The 24,870-nt window shown below is 51.6% G+C and overlaps 6 protein-coding genes and 1 non-coding gene across 7 annotated transcripts; 4 read left to right on the forward strand and 3 right to left on the reverse strand.

Annotated features, from left to right (window-relative positions):
- Positions 1-257: 257 nt before the first annotated feature.
- On the reverse strand, positions 258-6,280 carry TrAFT101_005798 (uncharacterized protein). Its single transcript, XM_024900184.2, has 2 exons — positions 1,040-6,280; positions 258-965 (listed from the first exon to the last, which is right to left on the reverse strand). Exons 1-2 carry the CDS (start codon positions 5,435-5,437, stop codon positions 864-866), a joined length of 4,500 nt encoding a protein of 1,499 aa, XP_024760302.2. The 5' UTR covers positions 5,438-6,280; the 3' UTR covers positions 258-863.
- A 3,610-nt stretch (positions 6,281-9,890) lies between these two features.
- Positions 9,891-11,587, forward strand: TrAFT101_005799 (uncharacterized protein). Its single transcript, XM_024903916.2, has 3 exons — positions 9,891-10,593; positions 10,653-10,949; positions 11,006-11,587. The coding sequence occupies exons 1-3, from the start codon at positions 10,313-10,315 to the stop codon at positions 11,268-11,270; spliced, it is 843 nt and encodes a 280-aa protein (XP_024760303.1). The 5' UTR covers positions 9,891-10,312; the 3' UTR covers positions 11,271-11,587.
- Positions 11,588-11,916: 329 nt separating this feature from the next.
- TrAFT101_005800 (uncharacterized protein) lies at positions 11,917-14,160 on the forward strand. The gene is made up of 4 exons (XM_024910624.2): positions 11,917-12,196; positions 12,293-12,383; positions 12,463-12,832; positions 12,901-14,160. Exons 1-4 carry the CDS (start codon positions 12,098-12,100, stop codon positions 13,913-13,915), a joined length of 1,575 nt encoding a protein of 524 aa, XP_024760304.2. The 5' UTR covers positions 11,917-12,097; the 3' UTR covers positions 13,916-14,160.
- A 183-nt stretch (positions 14,161-14,343) lies between these two features.
- Positions 14,344-14,423, forward strand: TrAFT101_005801. The gene has a single exon. It is a non-coding gene; the product is annotated as a tRNA-Val (tRNA).
- A 647-nt stretch (positions 14,424-15,070) lies between these two features.
- TrAFT101_005802 (uncharacterized protein) lies at positions 15,071-16,035 on the forward strand (the record flags this gene model as incomplete). The annotated part of the gene is made up of 2 exons (XM_066127588.1): positions 15,071-15,135; positions 15,213-16,035. The coding sequence occupies 2 exons, from the start codon at positions 15,071-15,073 to the stop codon at positions 16,033-16,035; spliced, it is 888 nt and encodes a 295-aa protein (XP_065983700.1).
- An 80-nt stretch (positions 16,036-16,115) lies between these two features.
- On the reverse strand, positions 16,116-17,611 carry TrAFT101_005803 (uncharacterized protein). Its single transcript, XM_024909828.2, has one exon. The coding sequence runs from the start codon at positions 17,522-17,524 to the stop codon at positions 16,325-16,327; it is 1,200 nt and encodes a 399-aa protein (XP_024760305.1). The 5' UTR covers positions 17,525-17,611; the 3' UTR covers positions 16,116-16,324.
- Positions 17,612-18,377: 766 nt separating this feature from the next.
- PZH1 (serine/threonine protein phosphatase Pzh1) lies at positions 18,378-20,028 on the reverse strand (the record flags this gene model as incomplete). Its single annotated transcript, XM_024909829.1, has 3 exons — positions 18,378-18,407; positions 18,459-18,611; positions 18,676-20,028. 3 exons carry the CDS (start codon positions 20,026-20,028, stop codon positions 18,378-18,380), a joined length of 1,536 nt encoding a protein of 511 aa, XP_024760306.1.
- Between the last annotated feature and the right edge of the window lie 4,842 nt (positions 20,029-24,870).

Genomic DNA, 24,870 nt, shown 5'->3' on the forward strand with positions numbered 1-24,870 from the left:
AATTATTTGAAACGTATATGGAGAAGTCTTTTGGGTATAAAGAATGAAAGAATCGGTCACCCCACTATTTACGCTTATTTATAGCAGTCTGCCGCTATCTTCTCGCGTATGTATGGAGTAATAGTTGACCCATGACGAGAACTGCCGAGATACGTAGATAGCTATCACTTACAGAGAAAGCCTCGTCCATACTAAGGCATCCCAAATGATGAGAATTTAGTAGAACAAATTTACAGTATAGAAAATTTTGGCTTTGGGGGAAATTCCGTGTCTGTATTTCCTTTCTAACGCTATATTTATTAACATCCTCCTGGATCATCTCCCCATATATATAATCCGACAATACCGCTCTTTCTCTCTCCCAGGACACGCTCTAGTATATCTATGTCCTGTCTCTCTCACCATGTTTCCGCAATCGTATGCAAATAGGAATTTGTCTAAGAAAAAAACAAACTTGGTATCTGAGGAGGCAACCTCGCATATGCCGACAACATTGAAAACACAAAAAAAAAAAAAAAAATGAAATCCATGGCTTGCTGTTTCCTTTTCTGACTCCGCCGATTATACCCGAATGTGACATCAAATAAAAGAAAATGGAAAAGAAGAAGAATATCCCAAAGTAAAATTAGCAAAGGGGGGGAGAAAGAAGAAATGATGACCAAAAACTCCCAGGCTTAAAACGAGACGCTTAGCAACCGTATGTATGCAAATCTAAAAAGGCGACGGGTATGAGAAGAATGAAACTTTTTCACATATGTTACGTCCATAACAGAGACATATGTGTGTCGTAAGGTGAACCACGGAAAGAAAAATCGCTGCATGATTGGTGGCATTTTCTGAGCAGGTAGCGTCATTCATCGCTTTCATGCGTCGCTCGACACAGAAAGACTCTGATACTTGCCCACCAGCTCCTCGATTTTGGGAAGTAGCTCGGGGATGCGGAATGGCTTGGAGATGACATCGTCCTATACGAAACAAGCGGTTAGCGATATTGTCAAGAAGACGGAGATATATGTACGATAGTCATGGTGTAGCTTACAATTCCTGCAGCCTTTGCATTCTCAATTTGTTCGGGCCGTGCGTAAGCCGTAACCGCAATGATGGGGATGTGCTTGATAATTGTCCCTTCCTTTTCGAGTTCGCGTATCCTTCTTGCGCAAGTCATGCCGTCCATTACAGGCATTTCCAAGTCCATAAGGATGACCGATATATCAACACCTTCGGCCTCTTGGCCCGCCCAAAACCTTGATTTCTGCAGGGTCTGGAGTGCCTCTTTACCGTGGTTGGCCACGAATGTGTTATTACCGCAGTTACGCAGCTGTCGCTGCAGCACCTTCTGATTGACAATATTATCTTCAACAATGAGAACATCGAAAAGGGGGCTGCGGCCCGCATCCGACTGGTTTCGCGACGCAGAACCGCCCGCGGGTTGGCTGCTTGTGGCAGGCGACTGAATCCTTCGTTCGAGCTTGAATGGCGTGATGTGTTCATATTGAGACGGGGGATTCATGCATTTACGGCTTTGGATGTAAAAGCTGAATTTGCTCCCAGCATCCTTCTGCGAAGAGACTCCAATCTGGCCACCTTGCATTTCAGTCAAAATCCTGGAGATGAATAGTCCTAGCCCAGAGCCACCATACTGCACATGCGTCCGAGGAGTGGCTTGTTGGAAGCGTTGAAAGAGGACCTTCATCTCTTCATCACCAAGGCCGGCACCGGTGTCCTCCACTGAGCAGTGGATATTGAATCGTTCACCAGAGCCCCACTCCTCTTCGTTGTCAATGTTCATACCCACTGTCCGCTGTACATCGTTTCGTTCAAAGTAAAACGTCCCCTGGCTTGTGATCTCCGAGATATCTTTCGTTGCGCACATACTCACGATAATGGCACGCTTCTCACGGCCCTGGGTGAATTTGATAGCGTTGGTCATGAGATTGATCAACACTTGTCTCAGCCGTGACGGATCTAGCTTGGCCCAGTTGACTCCATATGTCTCGAAGCTATTGTCGACGCGGAATTCGAAATCTATGTCGTGGGCAAGCAGCTCCGACTCAAACATTTTTAGCGTGCGATGGACAACCTTTATTGGCTGCTCATCAACAGGAGTGACAGCTAGTAGGTTTGAATCGAGCTTCGACAGTGTTAAAATATCGTCGACAATACGCTTTTGGTGGCTGGCGCAGAGGTTGATGGTATTGGAAGCATCAAGACAGGATTCCAAAAGGGAGTCTACTTCCGTTCTGTCTGACTGGGCCATAAACGAGGCAATACTATTGGAGATTTGATCTACACACTGAAGGATCGCCGACAAGGGGTTCCTCATCTCGTGGCTCGTAATGTCAATGAAATTTTCTTGCTGGCGCTTGAGCTCCACGGCTTCTTCGCGCCTCTCACTCTGGACCCTTTCAGCCCACTTCTGGGAAGATATATCTGTGATGCAGCCAAAGATAGACGCCAAACTACCGTCGGGGCCCTTTTCTGGAAAGGCGCTCATCAGGACCCAGGTGTCGACAGTGTGATCTCCGCAGAGTTGGCTACAATTAAACCGAAACTCCAATGAGATGGTCACTTTTTGCTCCAGAAGGCGAGTCCAAGCTTCTTCGAGCTTAGGCCTATCTTCAACTCGTACGCTGTCCATCCAGACAGTACCTATTTGCTCGGATCGAGCGTTGCGAGAGATCTGCCACCACATGTCGTTGCAGTAGTTTATATGGCCAAGGTTGTCGGCAATAAACATTCCAACCGGGGCAGCCTCCGCCATGCGCGTGAATTTAGATTCCAACTCGCTGGCTTCTTGTGTACGTTGCTCGAGCTTTTCTGAGAGCTCTTGGCGATCCATCAGAGCTAGTTGCGCTGCTCGCTGGCCACGCCGAATCTCTTCTTCAAAGAGCAGAACCGAGGCCATGGAAGTTGCCAACTGGCGTGATAGTAGGTAGATGAATAACTTGTAATCATCATCATACGGCCGCCGTGGGTTTACGCCAAGCACAACAAAGCCCGTTACAGCTTCGCCAGTGTTTGTAGGAATGACCGGAAAGGCGACAATGGTTCTGCACGGATCCCCGAACCCTCCCCACTCAAATCCTTCTATGAGGCGCTTTGGCAGGGTATCATCTTCTTCGGATAACACAACAGGGACTCCACCTCTTGCCAAGGATTGTCGCAGATACGGCGCAAAGCCTTCGTCCGATGTACGTAGATCTATGGTTTGAGGGGCCGCCACATGACCTTCTGGGACACCACGAGATCCCTCGAGAATAAGCTGGGGCGAGTGGACAAAGCTACCGGAATGCAGTGATGACACTTCGCTTTCGGTGTCGTCCTTGACAGAGTAGACCATACTAAACGGAATGTCATATTCATTAAACATCAAGCCCTTCCTCAACTGCGGCCAAAATTCGTTGATGGAAGCCGCTGAAGCCGTCCGCTCTCCTATCTCTCTCAAGGTAAGCATTCGGCGCTCGTTGATTCTTCGTCGAGTGTTTTCAAAACAGGGGTTGTATAGGCCGACCACCTCGCCTTCTTCACCAAGGATTGGAATAATGGACCATGAGAAGAAGGTTTCTTCCAAAAACCCATGCCTGTTGATGAAGATTTGGTTATCATGCTTCATTATTGCTTGGCCAGACTCCCAAGCCGATTTAAATATGGGCAGGAATTCTTCCTTGATCTCGGCCCAGCCAACTGCATATCGTTGGCCCATGAGGTCTGGGTGTTTGCTGCCGGCCAAGGCCACGTATGCGGCGTTATAGAGACTGACAAACTCACGGCCCCAATACATGGCAGTTGGATTTGGGCTTGCCATGATTAAATTTGTCATGCCTCTCAAGTTATAGCTCCATTCACTCATGGGGCCAAGAGGTGTAGAGGCCCAGTCAATAGACTTGGCCAATTTGATATGCTCAGGCAGATTGTCGTTGTATGGAATCTTGGTCCAGTCAAAAGTCGATCTTACTGGCTGCGATTGCAGTACCTGGTTGGTGAAATCGTCCGGATGGCGTCGGTTCGTATCAAAGATGGGTTCTATGGTGCCGGTTGCGGGAGTTGTGTCGGTTGTATCCACAGACTCAATCGTAGGCTTCACGGTGACGCTACCAAAGTAGTCAGGCGGCTCCAGGATATCAACAGCGGGGGTAACCGGCGTCGACAAAGGATGGCCACTGACATCTGGCCCAAGCATGGCAGTTTCTTCTTCCTCTGCTTCTTCCACCATTGGCGATGCTGGGTGTGTTATGTGATATGCAGTACTTCCGCTGATGAATCGAAATCGACGTCTTAAAGTTGTGCAAATCCATGTAATCCCGCCGTACTCGTAAGTTGATGAAGGCACGTCCAAGGCATCAGTCCCACTAGCCATAACCCAAGATTTGAACTCATTGAAATCCTCTGGGAGATCGGGAGACGCGATGTCTTCTAGGTCGGGGTTCAAAAGGCTGTGGATCGACTCGGCTGCCCGCAAAGATCCATTATAGTAAACGATCGGCAAGCCAGGGCGATTAGCGTTTGCTGGGTTGGCCAGATCAACCAGGAAGGTCGGTCTATCGTCATGCTCAAGAAGCTCTAGCACGCCGACACCTTGAAGCATCTGCAGGCTGGGGGGCAGGCTGCGCATATCCGGGCTCAGAGACGGTACAGACATATCCATGGACGACGGCGTGCTGCCGGAGAGAGCCGCATTTGTGGAGCGAACACTAGCTCTGGGGAGTTTCAGCGTCGTGACCGTCCCTGCAGTTTCCTCGCGAGCTTGTGCCATAATAGCCGAAGCTGCGTCTGAGACAGGAACGCTATGAGGACGAGGGAAATGGCGTGCAGGGGCATGAGAAAAAAAGAGAGGGGAGACCGCATCTTCGCGATTCACTTGCATGGAGCTCAGGGGAAACATGGCATCGCTTAGCATTTCAATTCTCCTTGGAGGCGAGCCCCCCGTGCGAGGCTTCTTGGCCGGCACCGACCCCATCGCTTGGCCGTGCTTGCTTCTGCGCGACTGGCGCTTTCCTGTTCTATCACCGGACGACGAACCTGCGGCTACAGCCTGGCTTAAGCTTGGGTAGCTCTTATTCGATGGTAGGGCCGCACTCGAGTTTGCTGGGGGGTGAGAGCCTGCTTGACCAGTGTTGCTATTGTCGAGATGCCATGGCACCGGCAAGCCTGCCGAATGGTGTCTGGAGTGCTCCTGGCGCGAAGTGCCTGCGAAGAAGGGCGAAGATGCCGTCTCCAGCACCGCCGCAAGAGGTCGAGGAGAGGTTGCTGGTCCTTGGCCAAAGGTCGGGGCAGAGTTCGGTAGTCCAGAGTCTGAAGCAGCGTTTGGAGCCTGAGTCGAGGCTGATGCTGAAGACGACGCTGAGGGCGGGTGTGAGACGGCAGCAGAAGAGAAGGCAGGAGCAGAGGCGGAGGCAAAGCCAAGGCAATCTGCGGAGGAGGAGTCCTCGTTCTGCATTAAGGCGACGGGAGGGGGGGAAGATGCCAGAGGGCAGAGGGCAGAAAGAAGGAGCTCGCTTCGAAAAGCTTGGAGCAAGGCAGGCTTCCGATGAAGACCAAGACCTAAGATTCACTGACAGCGGGGTTTATGGAGAGGGTGTCGAACCTTGTCAGGACACCCGAGTAGCGGACGGGTCTAGGCCTACTAGGGGACTTGTGCAGACGAGATCGAGATGGCCCGACGAGCGAGGGTGGATGATGGGGTGGGTATGGGCCAAACGAGCGAGCCGCCGCCGCCGCCGCCGTTGACCCTCTATGGATAGCCGCACCTGGAATGTCTTTCAACGGTTTTGGAGGCCATGCGGACAGCGCACGAGTACGGCAGCCGAAGAGACGTCGGTCGGGGCGCGGCGGACAACGGGGCACTTTGCGTGCTCTGGATACGAGTGCCTATTCGTAGAGAGGAAAGCAAACCGCAGCAGCACCAGTGCCAGGTATGTGGTGTGTGCAGCCCAGCGGCCGAAACGAACGTATAGACAGGCTGAACGGCGCTCGGGAAAAGCGTCCAGTGTCGTCTTGAACCCGCGCAAGCAGACGGAAGAGTCGCGGCTGGGGGACGTTGGGATGGCGAGAGGGAGCTCAAGCGTAAGCAGCTTTGCGCGGCATCAATAGGGGCCCTGGGCGGCTCAGCACGGCATCCAGCAACTGACACGAGAGACACGCCGGGTCTGTTCTGGCGATGGATCAACAGACGAGTACCGCAGATGGTCGACGGACCCGACAATAAGGGTCGCTTTGCCGGGGAACTGCTGATCAGCACTGAGGCTCCGGATGTCAAGTTGCCTGAGTGGAGTTGCAAAGCCCAACGGGCGACTAGAGCCGGCAGGTGTGAGAGGGACGAGGGCAAAAGGGCTGATGGGCCGCGAAATCATCGATTCAAGCAATCCCGGCAAGGAACCCCCACTGGCTCCATGGGCTGCCGGAGTGGTCAAACGGTCGCATTGCTAGCGGTAGTGCTGGTGGTAGTGGTATTATGGCACCTGGACTGGATATTGGACTTGTGCTACTGCTGCTGCTAGCAGCTGAAGGAGGACCACAGCAGGGCCGACGCAGGGCCTCGGTGGGGGGGCGCAAAAGGTCTGGTTCCATCGCCGAAGCACTATCGTGGGTCGAACTATTCTTAATTTTGCTTATGTTCTTTACTTTTTTTTGGAGAGCTGCAGGATTGCCAAGCCTGTCTACGGTGTCGTGTTTTACTCACACTGTCCGTCGCACCGACTAAACGCCTTCCCTGCGCGGCAGCATAGTGCGCATTAGCTTGTAAAAGCCACCACGTTTTACTGTATGCATTTCTCCTGCTTAATTAGAATGGATCTCTCTTCGGGTAATTTCCAACAAATCAGCCCTCCGCTAGCAGTGCAAATAAAGGTGGCCAGACAGGGGTTCGTGGAGGACCTGCTCCGAGCTGTAAGTATTTTTCCCTTCCTAGTGAATGGCTGGTATCCCAAATGGAAGAGATTTTTAACACCGGCTGTCATATCTCATCCGTACGACACACACACTGTGCCGCCGTGAGAACTGATCGCAGACATATGTACTCACGACTCACGGCATACCAAGCATCAAGTTGACATACGGAGGTAGGTTGATTTTTGGACTGCGAAGTGTATATTAAAAAGTCATACTGCACAGATCGAGTCTACCTCATGCAGGTACTACTGGGTACTTAATACGAATATGCTATGCACGTACCATATAAGACAGCGCCTGAAGGATCCGTAGCGTATTAGGTAGCAGCCCATACAGGTACATTTTGATTTCGCCAGATCCCGGCTAAGAAAGCTCGATTTCTGAGTGCACAGCGGACTAGAGCCACGCTCACACTCGTTGCTTTGGACCGTTCTAGATTCGATTGAGCTACCCACTAGGCAGGGACGAGGCGACTATCATTTGCCGCTGGGTGGAATTCGGGCGAAAAAATTTATCAAGAACCCGAGATAAAGAAGGGGAAAAAATAGCATCGGGAAAAAAAAAAAAAAAAAAAAAAAAAAAAAGAGCGGGAAAAATGGGAGAAGAAGAAAAGAAAAGAAAAAAAGAGCTGTGCTTCCAAGGCAGCAGCAAAGGAGATGCGTCGACAGACATCCCGCGGAGACGCTTGAGGAAAAAGATACCTATCTAAGGAGCGCATGCAAGCACACCTTGGTTTGCTCCTTTGGCTGTCAGCCGTCTCACCATCGGCCTTTGGCGGCTTGGTGATACTCGTACTTGTCGATATACATAACATCATGTCTCATGGGTGCAGCCAAGGTGTTGAGGCAGATAGACGAGTACCTACCTTTAATACCTCTAGGTAACGTACGGTTTAGCGGCTTTTTAGAATAGGAGGACTTTTTATTACTTTTATAGGGAAAAGGGAAGGGAAGAAGAGAAGAGGGAAAAGATTCATGCTTCTAATCGAAGAAATCTTACAAAGCCATACCTAGATACTTAGTATCGGTAATGAAGTACAGGTATACTTACGTATACATATATAGCATCATGGCGCCGGTGAAATTGAGGGGCGTGAACCAGAATTTGACAGAATCAGTTTTCTACTGTGCGGCAGGCAAGTTAACAGCGAGTGGTTATTTTTTTTTTTTTTTTTTTTTTTTTTTTTTTTTTTTTGCTATTGGTAGCTCTGTGCTTATTCATCACCGAAACTCCATCAAATCGAAACAGCTTCGTTGTCGTATGAGTTGTCGGGATATTAGTAGTTATAGCTGCCGCAGTCTATGTGCATCTGCCAAGTGCTGCTTACACATTGCTGCTGATCGGCTTTCTATCAGCAACCTCCGATGTTCTTTTAGCGCCGCGGGTCTACCTGTCACTCTAGGGTCTTCTGCAGGTCACTCAATATGCGGCCATTTCACGCGGTGAACATGGTTTGTTAGACCTGTTTTGCGGCTGGCGGTCCCTTCAGCTGCGCACCTAATACGAAGCACTTGCAAGAGTGCGCAGGTTCTTAGTAATAGTTTGCATCCAATTTCAGCTCTTGTCCGAGCTCTATCTAGACGAGCGCTACATATAATATTGTATAACTACAGCAGCAGAGTCATGAGCTAGCAATTGAGATCTCCCCTGCTATTAATGTTAGCTTCAAGTTACCCTATATCTAATCGCAACCGGCCCCCATCCGATGCTTGGCGAGATGCTGTGCGACATGAATCGTGATCGGCCCAAAGGGTCCAATCTTTAACTAGGGAAGCATCGATCATCACGATTTGTGCTGGCATCGATGCAGAGTTGACCTTGCTATTGCATATACCCAGTAAAAAACCTTTGCTGATCGTCTCGTCTCGGGTGCATTTCTGTCTCAGCTTGCCGCCCCGGGTGCGTCCCGTGCGGAGAAACGGGTGGAGCCTTAAAAGACAGAATAAGCAAGGTTGTGTATGCTGTTGCCTGTATTGTTACGATGCAGCCTGGCAGGGAACTGGTTATTTGAACCGAGGCCCGCTTGTCAAGTTCCTTTCTGCATATCTCGGCGGTAGCAATAAGTCCTGTTGGCAACTTATATGAGAGTTCTGTCAGAGCGGAAGAGGCGCTGTTGGTTCAAAGTCAATTTGAGTGTAAGCTTACTCAGACATCGGCACACAGGAGAGAAACTTATGTGTATGTAGTTTTACACCAGAGTTTAGAACTGAGTGTTGAAGTGTTGATGTCACAGAGCAGGAGACTTTATGTCCCTTGCATACGCGGCATACAGCACGCGGGTTTTTCTCCTCTCCCGCATGCACGCCTTATCGAACGAAACATGCAAAGCAAAGAGCCAACACGTAAGATTGTGGCATCCAGGCACTCGGACGGCTCCAAAGCTGCGAGCCCATTAGCCAAAACTTCTGGGTCGGCACACTAATGGCGCCACCTGCTATGGCACGCGGCCGAATAGAATCCAGTGCTTAGATTGTCTGCACACCAACAGCCCGGACAACCGTGAATGAATATAACAAACCTGCTCGCGCTAGCCATAATAAAGGGCTCCATATGCCTGGGCCGCCTCGTACTCGTACGGAACTCCGAGCCGGGCGCTTTGCCATGTCAAACCGCAAGAAACGAGCGCGGCGTCACGACCAGCAAGGGGAGCAGCGCATCGAAGCCGCTATGAAATTTCTCGCCCTGATGGCTGGCATGCGGGCCATATAATTGGCCTGCCAGCGTCCGGCCCGGCCAATCGTGGCATGCATCTCGGATCTGGGCGCTTAAAACAAAGGCACGACAGCCGCTGCGATTGGCCCGAGGCTTCCTTGTCACCCGGAAGTCTGTCCAATCGCAGCTCATCACAGGCCCAAGCGCCGGCGCCTTGCAGAAGCTTCCCCACCGCCCAGCGACCACCAGAGGCTCTACTCGCCTGGCTGCTGGGGGAGGTGCTCGCTAAAGCGCCCCCCCATTTCAGAAGAGTTCGGAAGCGCTGGGTACTGGTTCCCTCTCACGAGGCTCTGTAATAAATGGCGCCGGCCCCCTCAAGAGGCCATTGCACCATTTTCAATACAGAGTTGATTTTGAACAAACGAGAGAAGACCAAGGCCTGGAACTGAAGGGACGACGAAATAAAGCTGCGATTGCAAGAGCAGAAACAAAGCAAGGCTTTGGCGCAGACTCGGCGCAACGATCGCTACTAAGTGTGCATATGCGGACATGAGCTTTTAGCTTAGCCAAGCTGAGGCGCGCACGCATCTATCCAGAGCTCCCTGCATAGCGAAGAAGCTGGCATTCGACGCCCTTATCGAGCTGCATTCACAGATTTCTTGAGCGATCCGTTTAATCTAGGGCGTTCTACCTTTTTCTCTCACTGAAGGGAAAATTATTAAGAAAAAAAAAAAACAGAAGAAGGAAACGAAGCAGGCAAAGATTGTCCAAAATGGGTATCTTTGGCCCCCCCGGTCGACCGTGGACTTATCACATCCTCCATCGCAAATGGCCCAGAGTCCCAAGAACGGCCATGCGCTGGCTGATGCTGGTGGAATTCATCGGCCTGATTCCTCTCCTCGTCATCACTGCCCTCTCTCAGCCGAACCTGTATCGAACTGCCCTGTGGCAGATTGGATGGGACCACCGTCTCAACTCAAACCCCGCCATCATTCTCTACGCCTATGCAAATTACACGGCTCAGCCGAAGATCGCTTTCATCTGGTCGCAAAAGTCAGTTTGTAAAGAGTCCTTATCACAGAAAGGGAAAACGTTAACGATTTTTGTAACAGGCTCACTGATTTCAATGTCGCCATCGCCGTCATCTCCCTTTTCTTCCTCCTCACCAAGCTCATTGCTGTCATCATGCGAGTTTGGTATCCTATCGTATCTACCGCCAGCTCAATTGCTTTGGTCGTGCTTTACAGCGTGAGCACTTACGGCCAAGTTGGACCCGATTACACCGACCCAAGATACCCGGCACCAGCGGCCTGGTACTTCAGATTCGGGTGCGATATGGCCAAGCCGTACGGACAGTATACCAACTGTCAAATTGCACAGAGTTCGCTCTTCATCACATTATACATGCTGTAAGCCACAGCCAATCTCCAGGAGAATACATGCGCCATACTAATTCTGAGTTTAGGACTGTGTACTTGCTGCTCCTTGGCTTCTCTCTCTATTCCATGTGGCCCAATCACCTCAACGACCTGGATACCGACGAGGATGAAGATGATGAAGAGCCTGTTAAAGAGGGCAAGACCATAGAACTGGGCGGCCTGAAAGAGATGGGCATGAAGCAGCCAATGGCTTCAGGAGCCATTCCCTTTACGCCGAGAACACACGCTTTCCACATCCTCGACCGAAAGCTCCCGCTAAGACAGGAGAGTGAAGCAGTCATGTATGCTTAGGAGCCAGCGGGCTTCATTTTTTTTCTTTATATCATTATATGTCCGCCAAAAAAGGGGCGTGTGTTTGAATTACTCGGATCGGCAATGGCGTAAGGTTTTTCTCATGCAAGCAATATGATGCATGGTAATGATACTGGGCCCTGGAGGCCATGGAAAGAAGAGTAGGGAGGATTGAGGAAACCCGCCTAAAAAGAGGCCACCATCCGCAACTATGTATATTTTTCTTCTTCTTCTTCTTTTCTTTTGTCACATACTTTATATACCCACGCATGATGATCGGTCAAGTTCAAATTGAGACTACTTACAGCATAACCTGCAACTGCAAGGGATTTTCCTAGTCACGCGTCCGAAGTGCATGCAACGAAATAACTTCCTATTCCAGGCATTAATGCTCCCGTTCCGGCGCCAGCCCCGGCGTCGCTTCAACCGGCCCGGCCTCGTGCATACTAATGTAATGAATATGTAAAAGTAATCCACGCTTCTACCCGGTTCTGGCCGCCTTGCTCGCAGTGTCGCAGAGATGGATCCTGATCCAGCGCCGATACCCCGCCAGCCCGCTGCGCATTACCGCGTGAACGTCACTGAACGAGCATCTTTCCCCGCCTCCATCCGCGCTTTGACCCGGGCCGGTCATAAATCTTGCCTCCCTCCGCAGTTTAGTATTTCCAATCACGTACCGCCAAGCTGCCTCCAGAGCTACCTACTTGTACTAGCTACCCCCAAAATCGACGGCTTTGGATTGTGTAATGAGCCCGTAGATTAATTAGTATAACTGGATTCATCTCCCCTCTCTTTTGTATCTCGCATCCTCTGTTTCCTTTGGTCCCATGGCGTTACTGCATCGACTCGCTGCTTCCTCGGCCTCTCGCTGTGCTCCCGGTATATCATCACTTTTAGTCAGAAGAGCTTCCACCATGGTTCCCAAGGTACGTGTCAGACGCTCCCATGCGCTGTGGCCCGATTGGCCCATGTCATGGCTCCTGGGAGTAGCCGGAAGCTAATTCGCATCGAACACGATATAGCTTAGAGATCCGTCCTTGTTGAAGAAGGATGTGTGCTATGTCAATGGCGAGTGGGTGACTGCCAAGTCTGGCAAGACCTTTGAGGTCACTGGTGAGCTTCTCTCCGTACCTTATTCAACCGTGTATTTGTGGACGCTGGGCTAATCAGGTTGTCATTTTAATAATCAAAGATCCTGCCACTGGCGAAGTGATTACAACATGCCCCGAATTCACCACTGCCGATACCGAGTCCGCCATCACCGCCGCCGCCGATGCCTTCAAGACCTTCCGAAACCTGACCGGCCGCGAGCGCGCAAAGCTGCTGCGCAAATGGTACGACCTCACCGCAGAAAATACAGAGGACATTGCCCAGCTTATCACCTGGGAGAACGGAAAGCCTCTTGCAGATGCGAGAGGCGAGGCGACCTACGCTGCCAACTTCTTCGAATGGTTTAGCGAGGAGGCTCCCCGCACATACGGCGACGTCATTCCTGCCAGCGTACCAGGAAACCGAGTATGGACTGTCAAAGAGCCTGTTGGTGTTTGTGGCCTAATCACTCCGTATGTTATATGAAGCTTTGTTTTCCATTTAATATAGATCGCATTGTGCTGATACAGACAATTCACAGGTGGAACTTCCCCGCGGCCATGATCACGAGAAAGATTGGCCCGGCTCTGGCAGCTGGATGCACCGTCGTGTGCAAGGCGCCTGCTGAGACCCCCCTGACAGCCCTTGCACTTGCTGAGCTGGCTCACCGAGCTGGTATTCCCAAGGGTGTTGTCAACATTGTGACGACATCAGATAACACCGTCGCCATCGGCGAGCAACTGACAACAAACCCTACAATCAAGAAGGTTTCCTTCACCGGCTCCACGGGTGTCGGTAAGCTCCTGATGAAACAGTCATCCAGCACTCTCAAGAAGCTCTCACTGGAGCTCGGTGGAAACTCCCCCTTTATCGTGTTTGACGATGCGGATCTCGACGCCGCTGTTGCAGGTGCCATTGCTTCCAAGTTCCGATCTTCGGGGCAGACCTGTGTGTGCGCCAACCGCATTTACGTCCAAGAAGGCATCTACGAAGCCTTTACGGCCAAATTCGTCGAAAAGGTCAAGTCATTCAAGGTTGGCAACGGCTTCGCAGAAGGTGTCACTCACGGCCCTCTTATCCACGACCGCGCCATCGGCAAGGTCGATTACCACGTCCAAGACGCCATCAAGAAGGGCGCCAAGCTCCTCGTCGGTGGCCAGAAGCTGCCCGACGTTGGATCCAACTTCTACGACCTCACGGTCCTCAGCGACATGAACGCCGATATGGCCATTGCCTCTGAGGAGACCTTTGGTCCTGTTGCGGGCCTCTTCAAGTTCAAGACTGAGGCCGAGGTCGTCAAGCTGGCGAATGCTTCTGAGGTTGGCCTGGCTGGCTACTTTTACGCTCGCGACCTGGAGCGCGTTCACCGTGTTGCTGAAGCTCTGGAGGTCGGCATGATTGGTATCAACACTGGTATCATTTCCGACCCCGTTTCACCATTTGGAGGTGTTAAGGAGAGTGGTTTCGGCAGAGAGGGATCAAAATACGGCATTGCAGAGTACCAGATTACGAAGATGATGACCTATGGTGGCATGGGCAAGCCTCTTCAGAGCTAAATATGTGAATGAGTAAGGAGGGTGGGGAGTAGCTAAAAGCTTTTTAATGTTCTACGATACAATGAAATGATGATATCAAATACAGAGGACCAGACCCGTAAAGCGAATGGTAGGACGAAGTGAGATGTATTTTTGTATCAGAGCATATGCACATGTACTTTGTCGCGGTATGCGGTCGAATAAAGAGCAGAGAGGGGCAATGATTAGGCCAGAAGTAGCCTCAGTAATAAGTACTCATAACAAGGAATAACATGAATCAACTTGCAAAACGAAAGAGAGCAGTGGTCACATGCTACTGCAACTTCAACTGCTAATCAATCAACTTGAACCGATACTGTTTTCACGTAGATATTCGAAGAATGCTGCTCTTAGCAAAGTTAGCTTTATATACTCCTTTACCTTGCCGCTAACCCAACAAGAAATCACCAGACTATGTGGCGCAGTGGTTAGCGCAGTCGCCTTACAAGAGTACCGCGAAAGGTCGCAGGTTCGACCCCTGCCATGGTCATTCAATTACTCCAAATTTCATTTTTTGCAATTCGTTCAGTTTGCAGAATCAACTTGTTTTTTTTGCGAGTCAAGTACGTCGGATACGCAGTGTAGGCGCGAAAGCTGGTGTGATGGTTTTCCTCTTTGTTAAACTTGGATGTTACCTACTAAGAGAGGGCTTTGTAAGACATTTGCTGCTGTATATAGCACATGTACAATTTTGTTCAATTACAAATTTGATCCTGCTAGATTCCGCAAAAAGATGTGTGATCCTTACCAGGTATGCTATGCATCCCGATTACATCTTGCTGGTTTACTACGACCGATCTACCAGCAGGGAGTTGGGTGAGAATGGTGGCATTTTGCCCACAATGGCGAGACGACGTCATGTCTCGAAAACGAATTGTCCAAATGAGTAGAGAAGACTAGAGCATAGTTAAAAACATAAACTAACCAGTCAATCCCGTCCAAATAGGTCAAAAGCAGATTCAGCTGCTCAGTCTGAAAGACCACCTGTTCTAGCAGCAATAGCAACCCGTTGCCGCATCTTATCTTATCATACAGCTTGTGCCATATGTATGTACGTCACCCCACCTCTCTGCAAGCTCTTTACAAGCTGCTCCCAACACGCGATCAATCAATTCACCACCACACACATCGTTCGCCATGACACTCTCTCGTTCAAGCAGCCTTGCCAGCCATGGAATGCGCTTGTTTGCGCAAGCAGAAGGGTAAAAAGCTCCATATAAGCATCTCAATTGCCAATTCGCGAGAGGGAGAGCTCTGCAGCTAACTCTCTCTCTTATAGACGCCTCTGTGGCCTGTCCTCTGCATCATCAGCCCCTCGCCTCTCATTAACAAGCCTCAAATACACCAGCAAGGCTCCCTGCACTCCTTCACTCGCTCGCCCATTCAGCCAGTCAACACCTCTCCTCAAAAAGCGCAAAATCGCCCCCGCAAGCAACAGCCCCGAGGCTTCATCACCATCACGCTCCTCCTCCTTCTCGCCTCCTAGCTCCTCCAAATCCTCCGACAACACCCATCCCAACCCCGAAGACCCCCTCGACTTCTCCTCCCTAATAGCCGCCTACTCCCCCATCGATGCGCACTTCAAAGCCCAGCTCCAGGCCGTCCTCCACGGCGGCCGCTTCAACCCCGATGCCCTCGGCGCCCTCCCCGTCGCCCTCAAAGACGAAGATGGCTCCAAGGTGACCTTTCCCCTCAACGAGCTCGCCCAGATCGTCCCCCGCTCAGGCCGCATCATCTCCCTCCTCGTCAACGACCGTGAGTACCTCAAGCCCATCATGTCCGCCGTCCAGTCCAGCAAGGACTTCAACCAGCAGCCCCAGCGCTCCGACGACAACGAGCTCGAGCTCCTCCTCAAGGTCGAGATGGAGCGCAAGGACGACCTCGTGCGCCGCGTGAAGGAGGCGTGCCAGGGCTGGAAGGATCGGGTGCGCCAGGCGCGGACCAAGCACGAGAAGGCGCTCAAGGAGTGGAAGAAGAATGGCACGGTGCTGCCGGACGTGGTGAGGAAGGCGGACAAGGAGCTGCAGAAGGTGCAGGATAAGAAGATGAAGGAGATTGATGGCGAGGAGGCGCAGGTGATTAAGCAGCTTGATCGCAATTAAAGTGCAAGGGCGTATGTATAAGCGCAAACAGACCATCGTTTACATTATAAAAAATAAGAAACGCTTCACATGGGTATGACTGCATGAAGATGAGGAGATGGCTCTAGTTGTAACACTTCTTGTGATCAACCTTCTTTTCATGTAACTCAAAATATCGATGAGATTTCACTATCATAAGCACAGCCCGTATTTCTATCATTTCTTTTTAATCGTACAAAAATACACACACACACACACATATATATATGCACCCTTTTATTTTTCCCACATCAAAAAACCTTCAAGTCTTTCAAGCCTTCGCCTTCTTCCCGCCCGCGGCACCACCAGCACCTCCCGCAGCACCCAGCAAAGACGTCAACTTCTTCTCAAAGCTCTCCACGTCCTTCTGCGTATACGTACCCGCCCTCAGATGCCACGATCTCGAAATGCCCACCGGGTCCGTCGCGAACTTGGGCTTCTCGTGCTTGCCCTCCACAACCGACTCCAGAATCGTCTTCTTGACGGCCTCCTCAACGTCCTGGATGATAGGCTGCTGCTGCTTTTGCTCCGCAGGCGCCGCCTTCTCTTCTTTACCCTCCTCCCCAGCAGCTGGCGTCTGCTGCTCCTGCTTCCTCTTCTCCTGGAGATACTCCTCCGCCGCCTCCCTCGCCTTCAAGTCCGCAAAGAAGCGCGCCCCATTGGCCTCCACCTCGTCGGCGTAGCTCTTCGCCTGCAAGTGCTGCGGCACGCCCACGGGGTCAGCTCTGCCGCCAAGGATATTCAAGTTCTCCATAACAGTCGCCAAGCGACCCTCCTGCGTCGAGGGCATCGCGGGAACAAACGCCGCCAGGGTCTCCTTCGTCAAAGAAGGCGCATAGGTCGTCTTCGTTCCGAATCGCATCGCATCGTCAAATTGCTGCTCCTGGGGATCCATCCTCTCAAAGGGATCTTGTCTCTTTCCTCGCGGCCCAGCAGCAGCAGCCTTGTTGCCGCTTTCGCCACCTTCCTTGGCCTTCGCCGCTCTGCCGCCGCCAGCCCTGCCTCCTCTTCCTCGCGTGGCACCACCTCGTCCTCCCCGTCCGGCGCTGAGCGCAGATGTCCTCCCTCTATTTGAACCCGCAAATCTGTTTCCGCTCGGTGAAGCAGCCCGAGGGCTCGCTGCTGCGTTCTGCCCGCCGCCTCGTCCTCGCAGTCCACCCCGCCCTCGAAGCATTCCTCCTCTGGGCAGACTCCGCACATCAATTACTCGGGGCTGTGCCGGCGTTGCTGAAGAGCCTGCAGGAGTTTGGGCTCCCTGGCTGCCTGTTCGGTTCTTCTGCAGGGCATTGATCTCGCTGGCCGCTGCGCGGGTTCGCTGTCGAGCCGAAGGGTTGGCTTTGGGATCGCTGGGTGCCTCGTCAAGCTGCGATTGCGTGGTGGAGAACTGGCGGAGGTAGCCTCTAAGGGCATATCCGGCATTCCCCAGCTCTGGCTTCGCTCGGTATAGCGAGCGGAGTGTCTGTGAACTCATAGTGGCGGTTGGTGGTGGTTGAACCTGAACCTGAAGTGATCATACTGAAGTGGGATGGTCTTGATGCGAAGACCAAAATCTGTCGCTTGATGACTAAGCACACAACCGCCATAATACACATCACAAGCAAGGCATGATGCAGCCATATAAATACTAGTATACAAGCAGCACAAATCACATAATGACCAGGTCAAATGTATCTTCAAGAAGAAAATGTCCCATGCTAAATCTTCTACTCCAAGTTGGCCCAAGCAAATAGGCGTGTTATCTAACGTTTGCGGTGGGCATCCCAGAGACTCCCAGCGTGAGCCCATGTTGTACAAACTTCAAGTGAACAATTCCCCAATGCCATGGTTATAGATCCTATCTGCTACAAGACTCGTTCATCTACCAATTGGTCCTCCCATGTCCACGGCGCCGGCATGTATTGAAAAAAAAAAAAAAAAAAGAAGCAGGAAGGAAAGAAAAGAATAGAAAATAAAAGAAAAATAATGAATAATATCCGCCTGCCCAAAAGAAATGCGACCCATAGCAGGGCGTGATGCCAAGAGACCGTTCCAGGTCTTGGCTCAGACAATTACGTTTTACCGTTCAAATAAGCCAGTCAAATCACTCGCCACGGTTATTACCCCATGGCTGTGGTAGCCACATGCTGTGTTGTCTTGCCATATCAATCACATGGACACGTAGCCCCCTTCTTAAGAATATGGTATAAGATGTATGGTGTTGCCTACTGGCAATTTCAAGCCGCCTCCTTGTTTCTTTTGTTTTTGTCGTGGGGAAAAGGCTGGAATGCGAAAGGTGAGAGAGGAGAGAGAGTATAGAGAGCACAGCTCTCTTAAAATTAGCGTCATTAGACACTCTGAGGCATGACCAGCGCAGGCTACGAAACTGTCAGTATATAAGTGATTGGACAGCTGAGCAGCTTACTTACAGGACTGTTGAGCATTTGCTGGCGCTTATTTCGGCCCTTCTTAATATGGCTCTTCAGAGCACTGGAGTCAAGAGGTTTGAGAAGCTCAAAGCTGCAAAGCAATTCGGAAGACACAGACATGACTGCGCCCCAATTGTCGAATTCACCACAATACTACAGATGGTTAGCAAGTCAAAGATGAGTTTATGGTGGATCTCAAGCTGCAAGGGGGGCTCACATTTGGTGCGCTGAATACTGTGACTAATACTCGATCGTTGAAGAATTCATACCCGTCTTCTACCACCATGTGGGCGCGGCAGACCAAGTCAAAGTCATGAGTTGCGAGGAAGTCGGTAATAACTTTCTTTCCAAAGCAATAACTGACTCCTCGCTCGTTTGCTTCCCAATCTTGCTCCATGTCGGCCGGATCAGCCCAAAGAAGGTCATTCAACAACCCGTAGTCAGGAACGTCGGTGGGCCGTGCGATGTTGCGAATATCGTCCATCTGGCTCAGAGCAGGCGACAGACCTCCATGGACGCAAAAGATCTTTCCGGCCACAATGGCAGCAATCGGAAGCGTATTGAAGCAATCGATAAATGTCTTCCAGACTTTGATGTTGCACCTTCGCTTGCATTCGTCATAGAAGCCGTAGACTCGAGTGACGTTGGCACACTCATGGTTTCCTCGGAGCAGGAAGAAGTTTTCGGGGAATTTGAGCTTATAGCACAGCAATAGCAGGATTGTCTCAAGAGACTGTTTCCCTCTATCGACATAGTCTCCGAGGAAAAGGTAGTTGGACGTTGGGGGAAAGCCGCACATCTCAAACAAGCGAATGAGATCGGTGTACTGTCCATGCACGTCTCCAACAATCTTGACGGGAGCATCGAGCTCCAACAGAGCAGGCTGGGCCAAGAAGATCTCTCGGACCCGAGCACATATAGCCATGATTTCCGCATTCTTGAGGCATACGCTCTTGGTGACCTTGCCGGCGTATCCAGCGTCGAGGAGCCTCTTGATATAGTCATCGAGATCCATCTCCTTTATTTCGTCCATGCCCATGGGATCATTCTTCGGCTTCTTAGGCTTCTTGACGGGAGTATCTGCCCGCTTCACTAGGATGGACTGGCCTGGGGGGAGCAAATGTGTATTGACGCTGGCATTGGCTGACGGAGGCTGGTCGGAAACGTGGTCAACCTCGCCCGAAGCCTGTGCGGCGCTTACATCGTGAGCGCCGCTTATGACTGATTCGGAGACTGGGGACGGCGGGGGTAGTACCCCTTCTTCGTTTGAATTCGCTGCGGATAGGTCGGTCGAGGGGCTTCTCAGCGGGATCGTATCGGTGCTGCGGCCGGAGCGGGAGATGCTGGAGCGACCACTCCTGCCAGACTTGACCGAAGCAGCATCGTCGCCGTTGAGCAGAACCGAGTTTCTCGGACTGTCGGTCTTACCGCTGCCAGGGATTTTAGACCGCAGCCCACGGAAAGATCGAGTCGAGTCTTTGGTATCCGACTTGCTAAAGGAAGGGTAAGACTGGAGGCCATCCCCGCCGCCGTTTTTGGAGCCGCCCTCTTTGGAAGATTGGTTGCCCATTGTGGTTCAGGTGGATGAGGCTAGAGAGCCCACAGAGTGCGAGGGCGATGGTTTTTCGATGCAGCAAAAATTGAGGAGAGAAAAAAAAAAGTTATCACGAGATTGCCAGCGAGGCGAGCAGACCTATGCGTTTCCAGACCCCTGTTGTTGGTCGGATTTGTCGTCTTGTAACAGCGCTCGTGTGGCAAAAGTTGTTTATGGGGTTTTTAGAAGAGGATGAGTAACCGCAATCCCAGCCCGTCTTAGGGAGGATGGAATCGTCGACCGAGGTCGGTAAAGAAAGAGGACCGCTGGCTCCTTGGAGCGTCCGTTTTGGTTGTCTTAGGCGAGAGCCTAGGAGGACAGGCCAGCTTGGAGGAGCTTATGAGAGCTCAGTCGGGTTGGAGCGGATGACGTCGTGGCAGCGGCTGCTCGTGACTGGAAATTCTGGGTCGAGACCGGCAGCTCTGGAAACAGCGCTCCGGGGTCAGGAACCGCCCACAAGCAGGTCGGGAATACGATGGTCAAAATGCGAAAGTGGCCTCGGCCGTTGGAAAAAAAAATTCTAGACGGCGGAATCAGCGCGGCCGGTCCGGAGCGGTTGTGTCTGCTGCATACGCGGGAGCAGGGCGCAGGAGCGGGGTGGTGTATGGTGTGTGTGTATGTGTGTATGCGATATAACGGCAATGAGTTGGGACCTCGCAGAAAGACGAAGCTCGCGCAATAGCGTCGCAAAAAGTTAACGCAGCATCGAGAAGAGGCTGTGATAACGAGGCAACGATGGCAGCAAAGGCACAGCTTCTGCGGGAGACAGCTTGTCCAGGTACTTATAGGAACTTGCCGGGCGACAGGCGAAGCAGGATACAGCGGGAGTTGAAGACGAAGAAAAAAAAAAAGGTACCTTGCAGATCAGGGCCTACAGCCGAAACATGGATCAGGCGGTGCTAAAGCCAAGTCTCGGAAGCACGGCCAGGACGTCTCGTCTCGTCTCGGTTCGCCGCAAGAGATGGGAATTTGATGGAGGAGAAGGAAAAACAGAATATGAATGGTATGCACATACAAGTACTAAGACGGCAAGGCGGCTATCACTACTAGGCAGGCCGTTCTGCTAGATAGAGCGTGCGGACAGCGTTACGGGCCCGGTGGCGATGCTCACTCGGAGCTCCTATCTCGGCAAGCTTATGGCGGCGAGTGTAAATACGTGCTAACGCCGCCTCGCCTGGCTTAGGTGGGATGGGCGCTGAGAAGCTTGGGTTTAGGGTGCCGTGGACCAGGCAATAGCAATAAACTTGAAGTAGAAGATGTTTTGCACCTCGCAGACACAATACAGAGAAGCTGCAGGTTGGCGGTGGGGGGTCGACCGCTGTTTTATGTAATGGCAGCTTTCTCTTTTCCCTTGTTTCTTGTCTCCAAGGTCTCCTCTGCGAAGAAAAGAGCACAACAGAGACTACCGTGCGGATCGGGCTTTTGGGCAGACGGCCGGTGGGGGCGCGTCCGCAGACCGTTGGTGGAGGCTGGCGTACGCGATCTACTTGTAAGTGTATGGTATCGATGTGCCGTGCTGCGGAAACATCAACGGGGGCAGCAAATGAAAACTGGATGGCAATTTCATGCAAAGACGGCGAAGGAAGATGGCAGAAATGGAGGTGTTGATAAAAGACAGCGAAGAGAGGCTAGAACGAGAGCTACACCCAAGCTATTGTTTGTGAATAGCCGCGGGGTGGATGGCGAAGTCGTCCCAGCCGGGGCCTTGTGACACAAGCCAGCCGCACCTTTGGTAACTGCACACATGTAACTCCGTACCCGCGATTAGAGTTTCACACCCATACCTCCTGAACGGCGAAAGGCGGCAGACTCGAGGTGCTGGTTCCGGACGAGGCAACGAGCCTCTGGGATGTGGAGGGCTGGGCTGGATGCGGCGAGGCGGAGCTTGTGCCCGTCGGGCGCGGACGCGAATACAAGGAGGGGAAATACATAGAAGAGAATAGGAAGACGGAAAAAAAAAAAAAAAAACAAGAGGTGGGCCGGACGCCTACAAGGAGCTGTTGCCTGGTTCTCTGCGTGTTATCGCAGCCAATGCGAAAAGATGGAGGCGGGAAATAGAGTCGTAATTGGCACCGATGCAACGGAAATGCGCACTCGTGCTCCGCGCTGAGCTCGGAGATGCTCCAAGGCAAAGAAACAAGCAACGGACGGCGATGCCCTCAATGCCGGGTGCCACGACCAAGACCCCTGGCCGTTATTGGGCACCTTGGGCGCTGACAGCCAGCCCAGAGCGCTGTAGCGTTCGCCCTAGTGGCTCTAAGCGGCTCCGGGGCCGCCCAATCCCAGCCCGGCCTTGCGCTTTCGCAGACCGAGCCCAGCCCCCACGCACCCGGGAAACAGCCCAGCAGCTTGTTTCAATGCTTCTTGTCGTGCCGCCCTTGCAGCTCAGAAGTCGTCCGACTCACAGGCACGTGCTGACGACGCAATGGGTTTCTGGGCAAGGCAAGCGGCGCAGAATGCCATGACATGATACAAGTCAAGTTTTGCGGTCTCGATGCATCACAATGGGTATTCCTTGGTAGAACTCTGCGCGTGACAGGCAGCTGTTCGTATTTCGAAACCAGCATCCTCGTGCCCAGAACCCACGGGTTTCAAAGTGGCGTTTGGCCGCGCACGACATGCGGCTCATTTTCTCTCATACGGGCCCTCTTCTTGCTAGACAGTCAGGAGGATAATTCACCGTACCATGGAACTCTCGAGTGCATATGCATCACAAATGAAATCCGGAGGCAAAAAAACTACAAAGGAATTGCGCCTTGCGGTGACGCCTTCTTGGTTGTCCTTCCCATTGGTGCCTCATGTCCCGATTGCGAGCAGCTGAGCCTCAGAACTACGGCAACATCCTTCGAAGGATGTTCGTGTCGAGATAAAATGCCCGGATTTCTCCGTCCAATATCGTGTACTCTTCGTGAAAAGATGGCCGCGTAGACATAATCCCCAGAGGGAGAGAAGCGACGGCACGCACAATGCCAGGCGGTTTGTCCCGATTCAATTGTTCGGCATGTGCCGTTGGCGCCATATTGATGTGTACTCTCGGATATTATGGCAACTTCTACTGCTACCCAAGCATCTGTACAATTCATCAATGGGATCAAGCACAGAGTCCATGAACCTCCGATACCTAACTGGATACCATCGCAGCCTTCTGGTATCCCCTTGCGGGTGCGACCAGCACTGTGCTGTTGAAGAAGAGCGTCAAAAACTTAGTATTCTTTACCGCCTTTCCAATGTGCATCAAGAGACTAATGCTCAATTCCTCTCTGGTTTTTCTAAACACACCATGGCCCGCTTCGAGTGCCACTTCGGAAGACACCCGCACGCTCTTCTGTGTGGCGCTGAAGATGGCTTATATTGGTTTTCGTAGTGGTAGAGTGCGCTCGTACGAAGGTAGGCTTAAGTCGCGAGGGCCTTAAGAGGCGGTGCTGTTGACATTGGTTCCAATCTGGGATTTGTCTATTGACCTATTTGGAGCATCCCATCTTACACTCAGAGCAGTTCCTTGCGGTGTGAAGTTGTGGCTCCTATTTCGACATCAGAGTGGCCTACATTAGGGCTGCAGAAGCGTTGGTTGGCCATGCATGAGGACCATAAAATACTCTAGATGTCCTGTTAAAGCATTTGGTGCTCACGGAGGATGAGTCATCTCTCTCTATTTTAATTTCCGACCTTACTGTACAACAAAAGATAAGAGCTAGAAGAATGAGCAGAAGAATAGTCAACACAATAAGAAGATTGAAACAGACCGGTAAGTAAGCGCGAGAAGGCACAAGTCCCACGAGAAACGACAAGCGACGAAACTAAATTGCGACGGCTCGCGGCCAGGCACCAAAAACATTCCTTACAAGCAAAAAACACTGCAGTTTGCCCATTATACAAGCATTACCTATTACTAGTACTACAGTACCTACTAGGCACTTATCAAAGGAGGAATGAGGGATTCCTAGCCTAACTCGAGCCTCTGCTTATCCAGATTCCGCCGCTATTGAGTAAGCTATCCATGCCACGTTTTCCCTAATCAGCCCAATCTGAGGCAGTCTGCGTTTCTGCTTGACCAACATGGAAAATGGTTAGCGTTCAGGATGTGGAAAGACGCGCGCTGCGAGACTTCTCTGCGCAACCCAGCAACAAGCAGAACTCCCTATGCGATGTGAACTCCATCTTGAGGATTCCATTCCATGCGGAGGGGGCAGTTTTCTTCTGCTGCTAGATATCGCAGAGGGCTAAAATTAGAAATAACCAGTTCACCTCACAGCCCAGCTGGCGAGCACTAGCTCCATCACTAATCGCTGCTAGCAGAGGCACTAGCAGTCCTGCGTACCGAGCCAGCTTTTAGGCGGTGTTTTATCTACCCTGTAGGAAGAGAGCCATTGCGTGAGATGCGTTGCATGGCTCGCTTCTCGACGGCCGGGGTGGTTCGCCAGGGCACTTTTTTTTTTATTCTTCTTCTTCTTTCAAATATCTGGGCATTGGGACTTCGGCCAACAGCCGCCGTGTGGAGAGTCACCGCTCAAATAACGCCTACTCTCGGATGTGGGCTTCCGCGCACAGTCAGAGCTAGAGACTGCACGATCAGCGCTCAGGAACCACAGAAAATGCGCTTGCATGTCCCCAGCTGTTGTCGTAAGCAGGTCCAGAAAAAACAAAAATCGCCGACTCAGGGTTCACTGTGTTTATTACCACGGTCTGGGGCGGTTTTGACGATCCGGAAGCCACTTTTGCTGCTAGATGTAGCAAGAGATTTGCGGTTTATACTTTGTAGACGGGCTCGTGCCAGGAAAGATTTGGCCACCGTGATGTCGATTGCTCGCGATTGGACTC

This window comes from Trichoderma asperellum, chromosome 3 (genome assembly GCF_020647865.1).
Source record: "Trichoderma asperellum chromosome 3, complete sequence".
Lineage (NCBI taxonomy): Eukaryota > Fungi > Ascomycota > Sordariomycetes > Hypocreales > Hypocreaceae > Trichoderma > Trichoderma asperellum.

Coding starts and splice junctions, on each gene's coding strand:
- TrAFT101_005798 (XM_024900184.2), bottom strand. CDS start 5,437: ATGCAGAACGAGGACTCCTCCTCCGCAGATTGCCTTGGCTTTGCCTCC. Junction 966..1,039: donor ATGCAAAGGCTGCAGGAATT/GTAAGCTACACC, acceptor TGTTTCGTATAG/GACGATGTCATCTCCAAGCC.
- TrAFT101_005799 (XM_024903916.2), top strand. CDS start 10,313: ATGGGTATCTTTGGCCCCCCCGGTCGACCGTGGACTTATCACATCCTC. Junction 10,594..10,652: donor GCTTTCATCTGGTCGCAAAA/GTCAGTTTGTAA, acceptor TTTTTGTAACAG/GCTCACTGATTTCAATGTCG. Junction 10,950..11,005: donor TTCATCACATTATACATGCT/GTAAGCCACAGC, acceptor TTCTGAGTTTAG/GACTGTGTACTTGCTGCTCC.
- TrAFT101_005800 (XM_024910624.2), top strand. CDS start 12,098: ATGGCGTTACTGCATCGACTCGCTGCTTCCTCGGCCTCTCGCTGTGCT. Junction 12,197..12,292: donor CTTCCACCATGGTTCCCAAG/GTACGTGTCAGA, acceptor AACACGATATAG/CTTAGAGATCCGTCCTTGTT. Junction 12,833..12,900: donor GTTTGTGGCCTAATCACTCC/GTATGTTATATG, acceptor GACAATTCACAG/GTGGAACTTCCCCGCGGCCA.
- TrAFT101_005803 (XM_024909828.2), bottom strand. CDS start 17,524: ATGAGTTCACAGACACTCCGCTCGCTATACCGAGCGAAGCCAGAGCTG.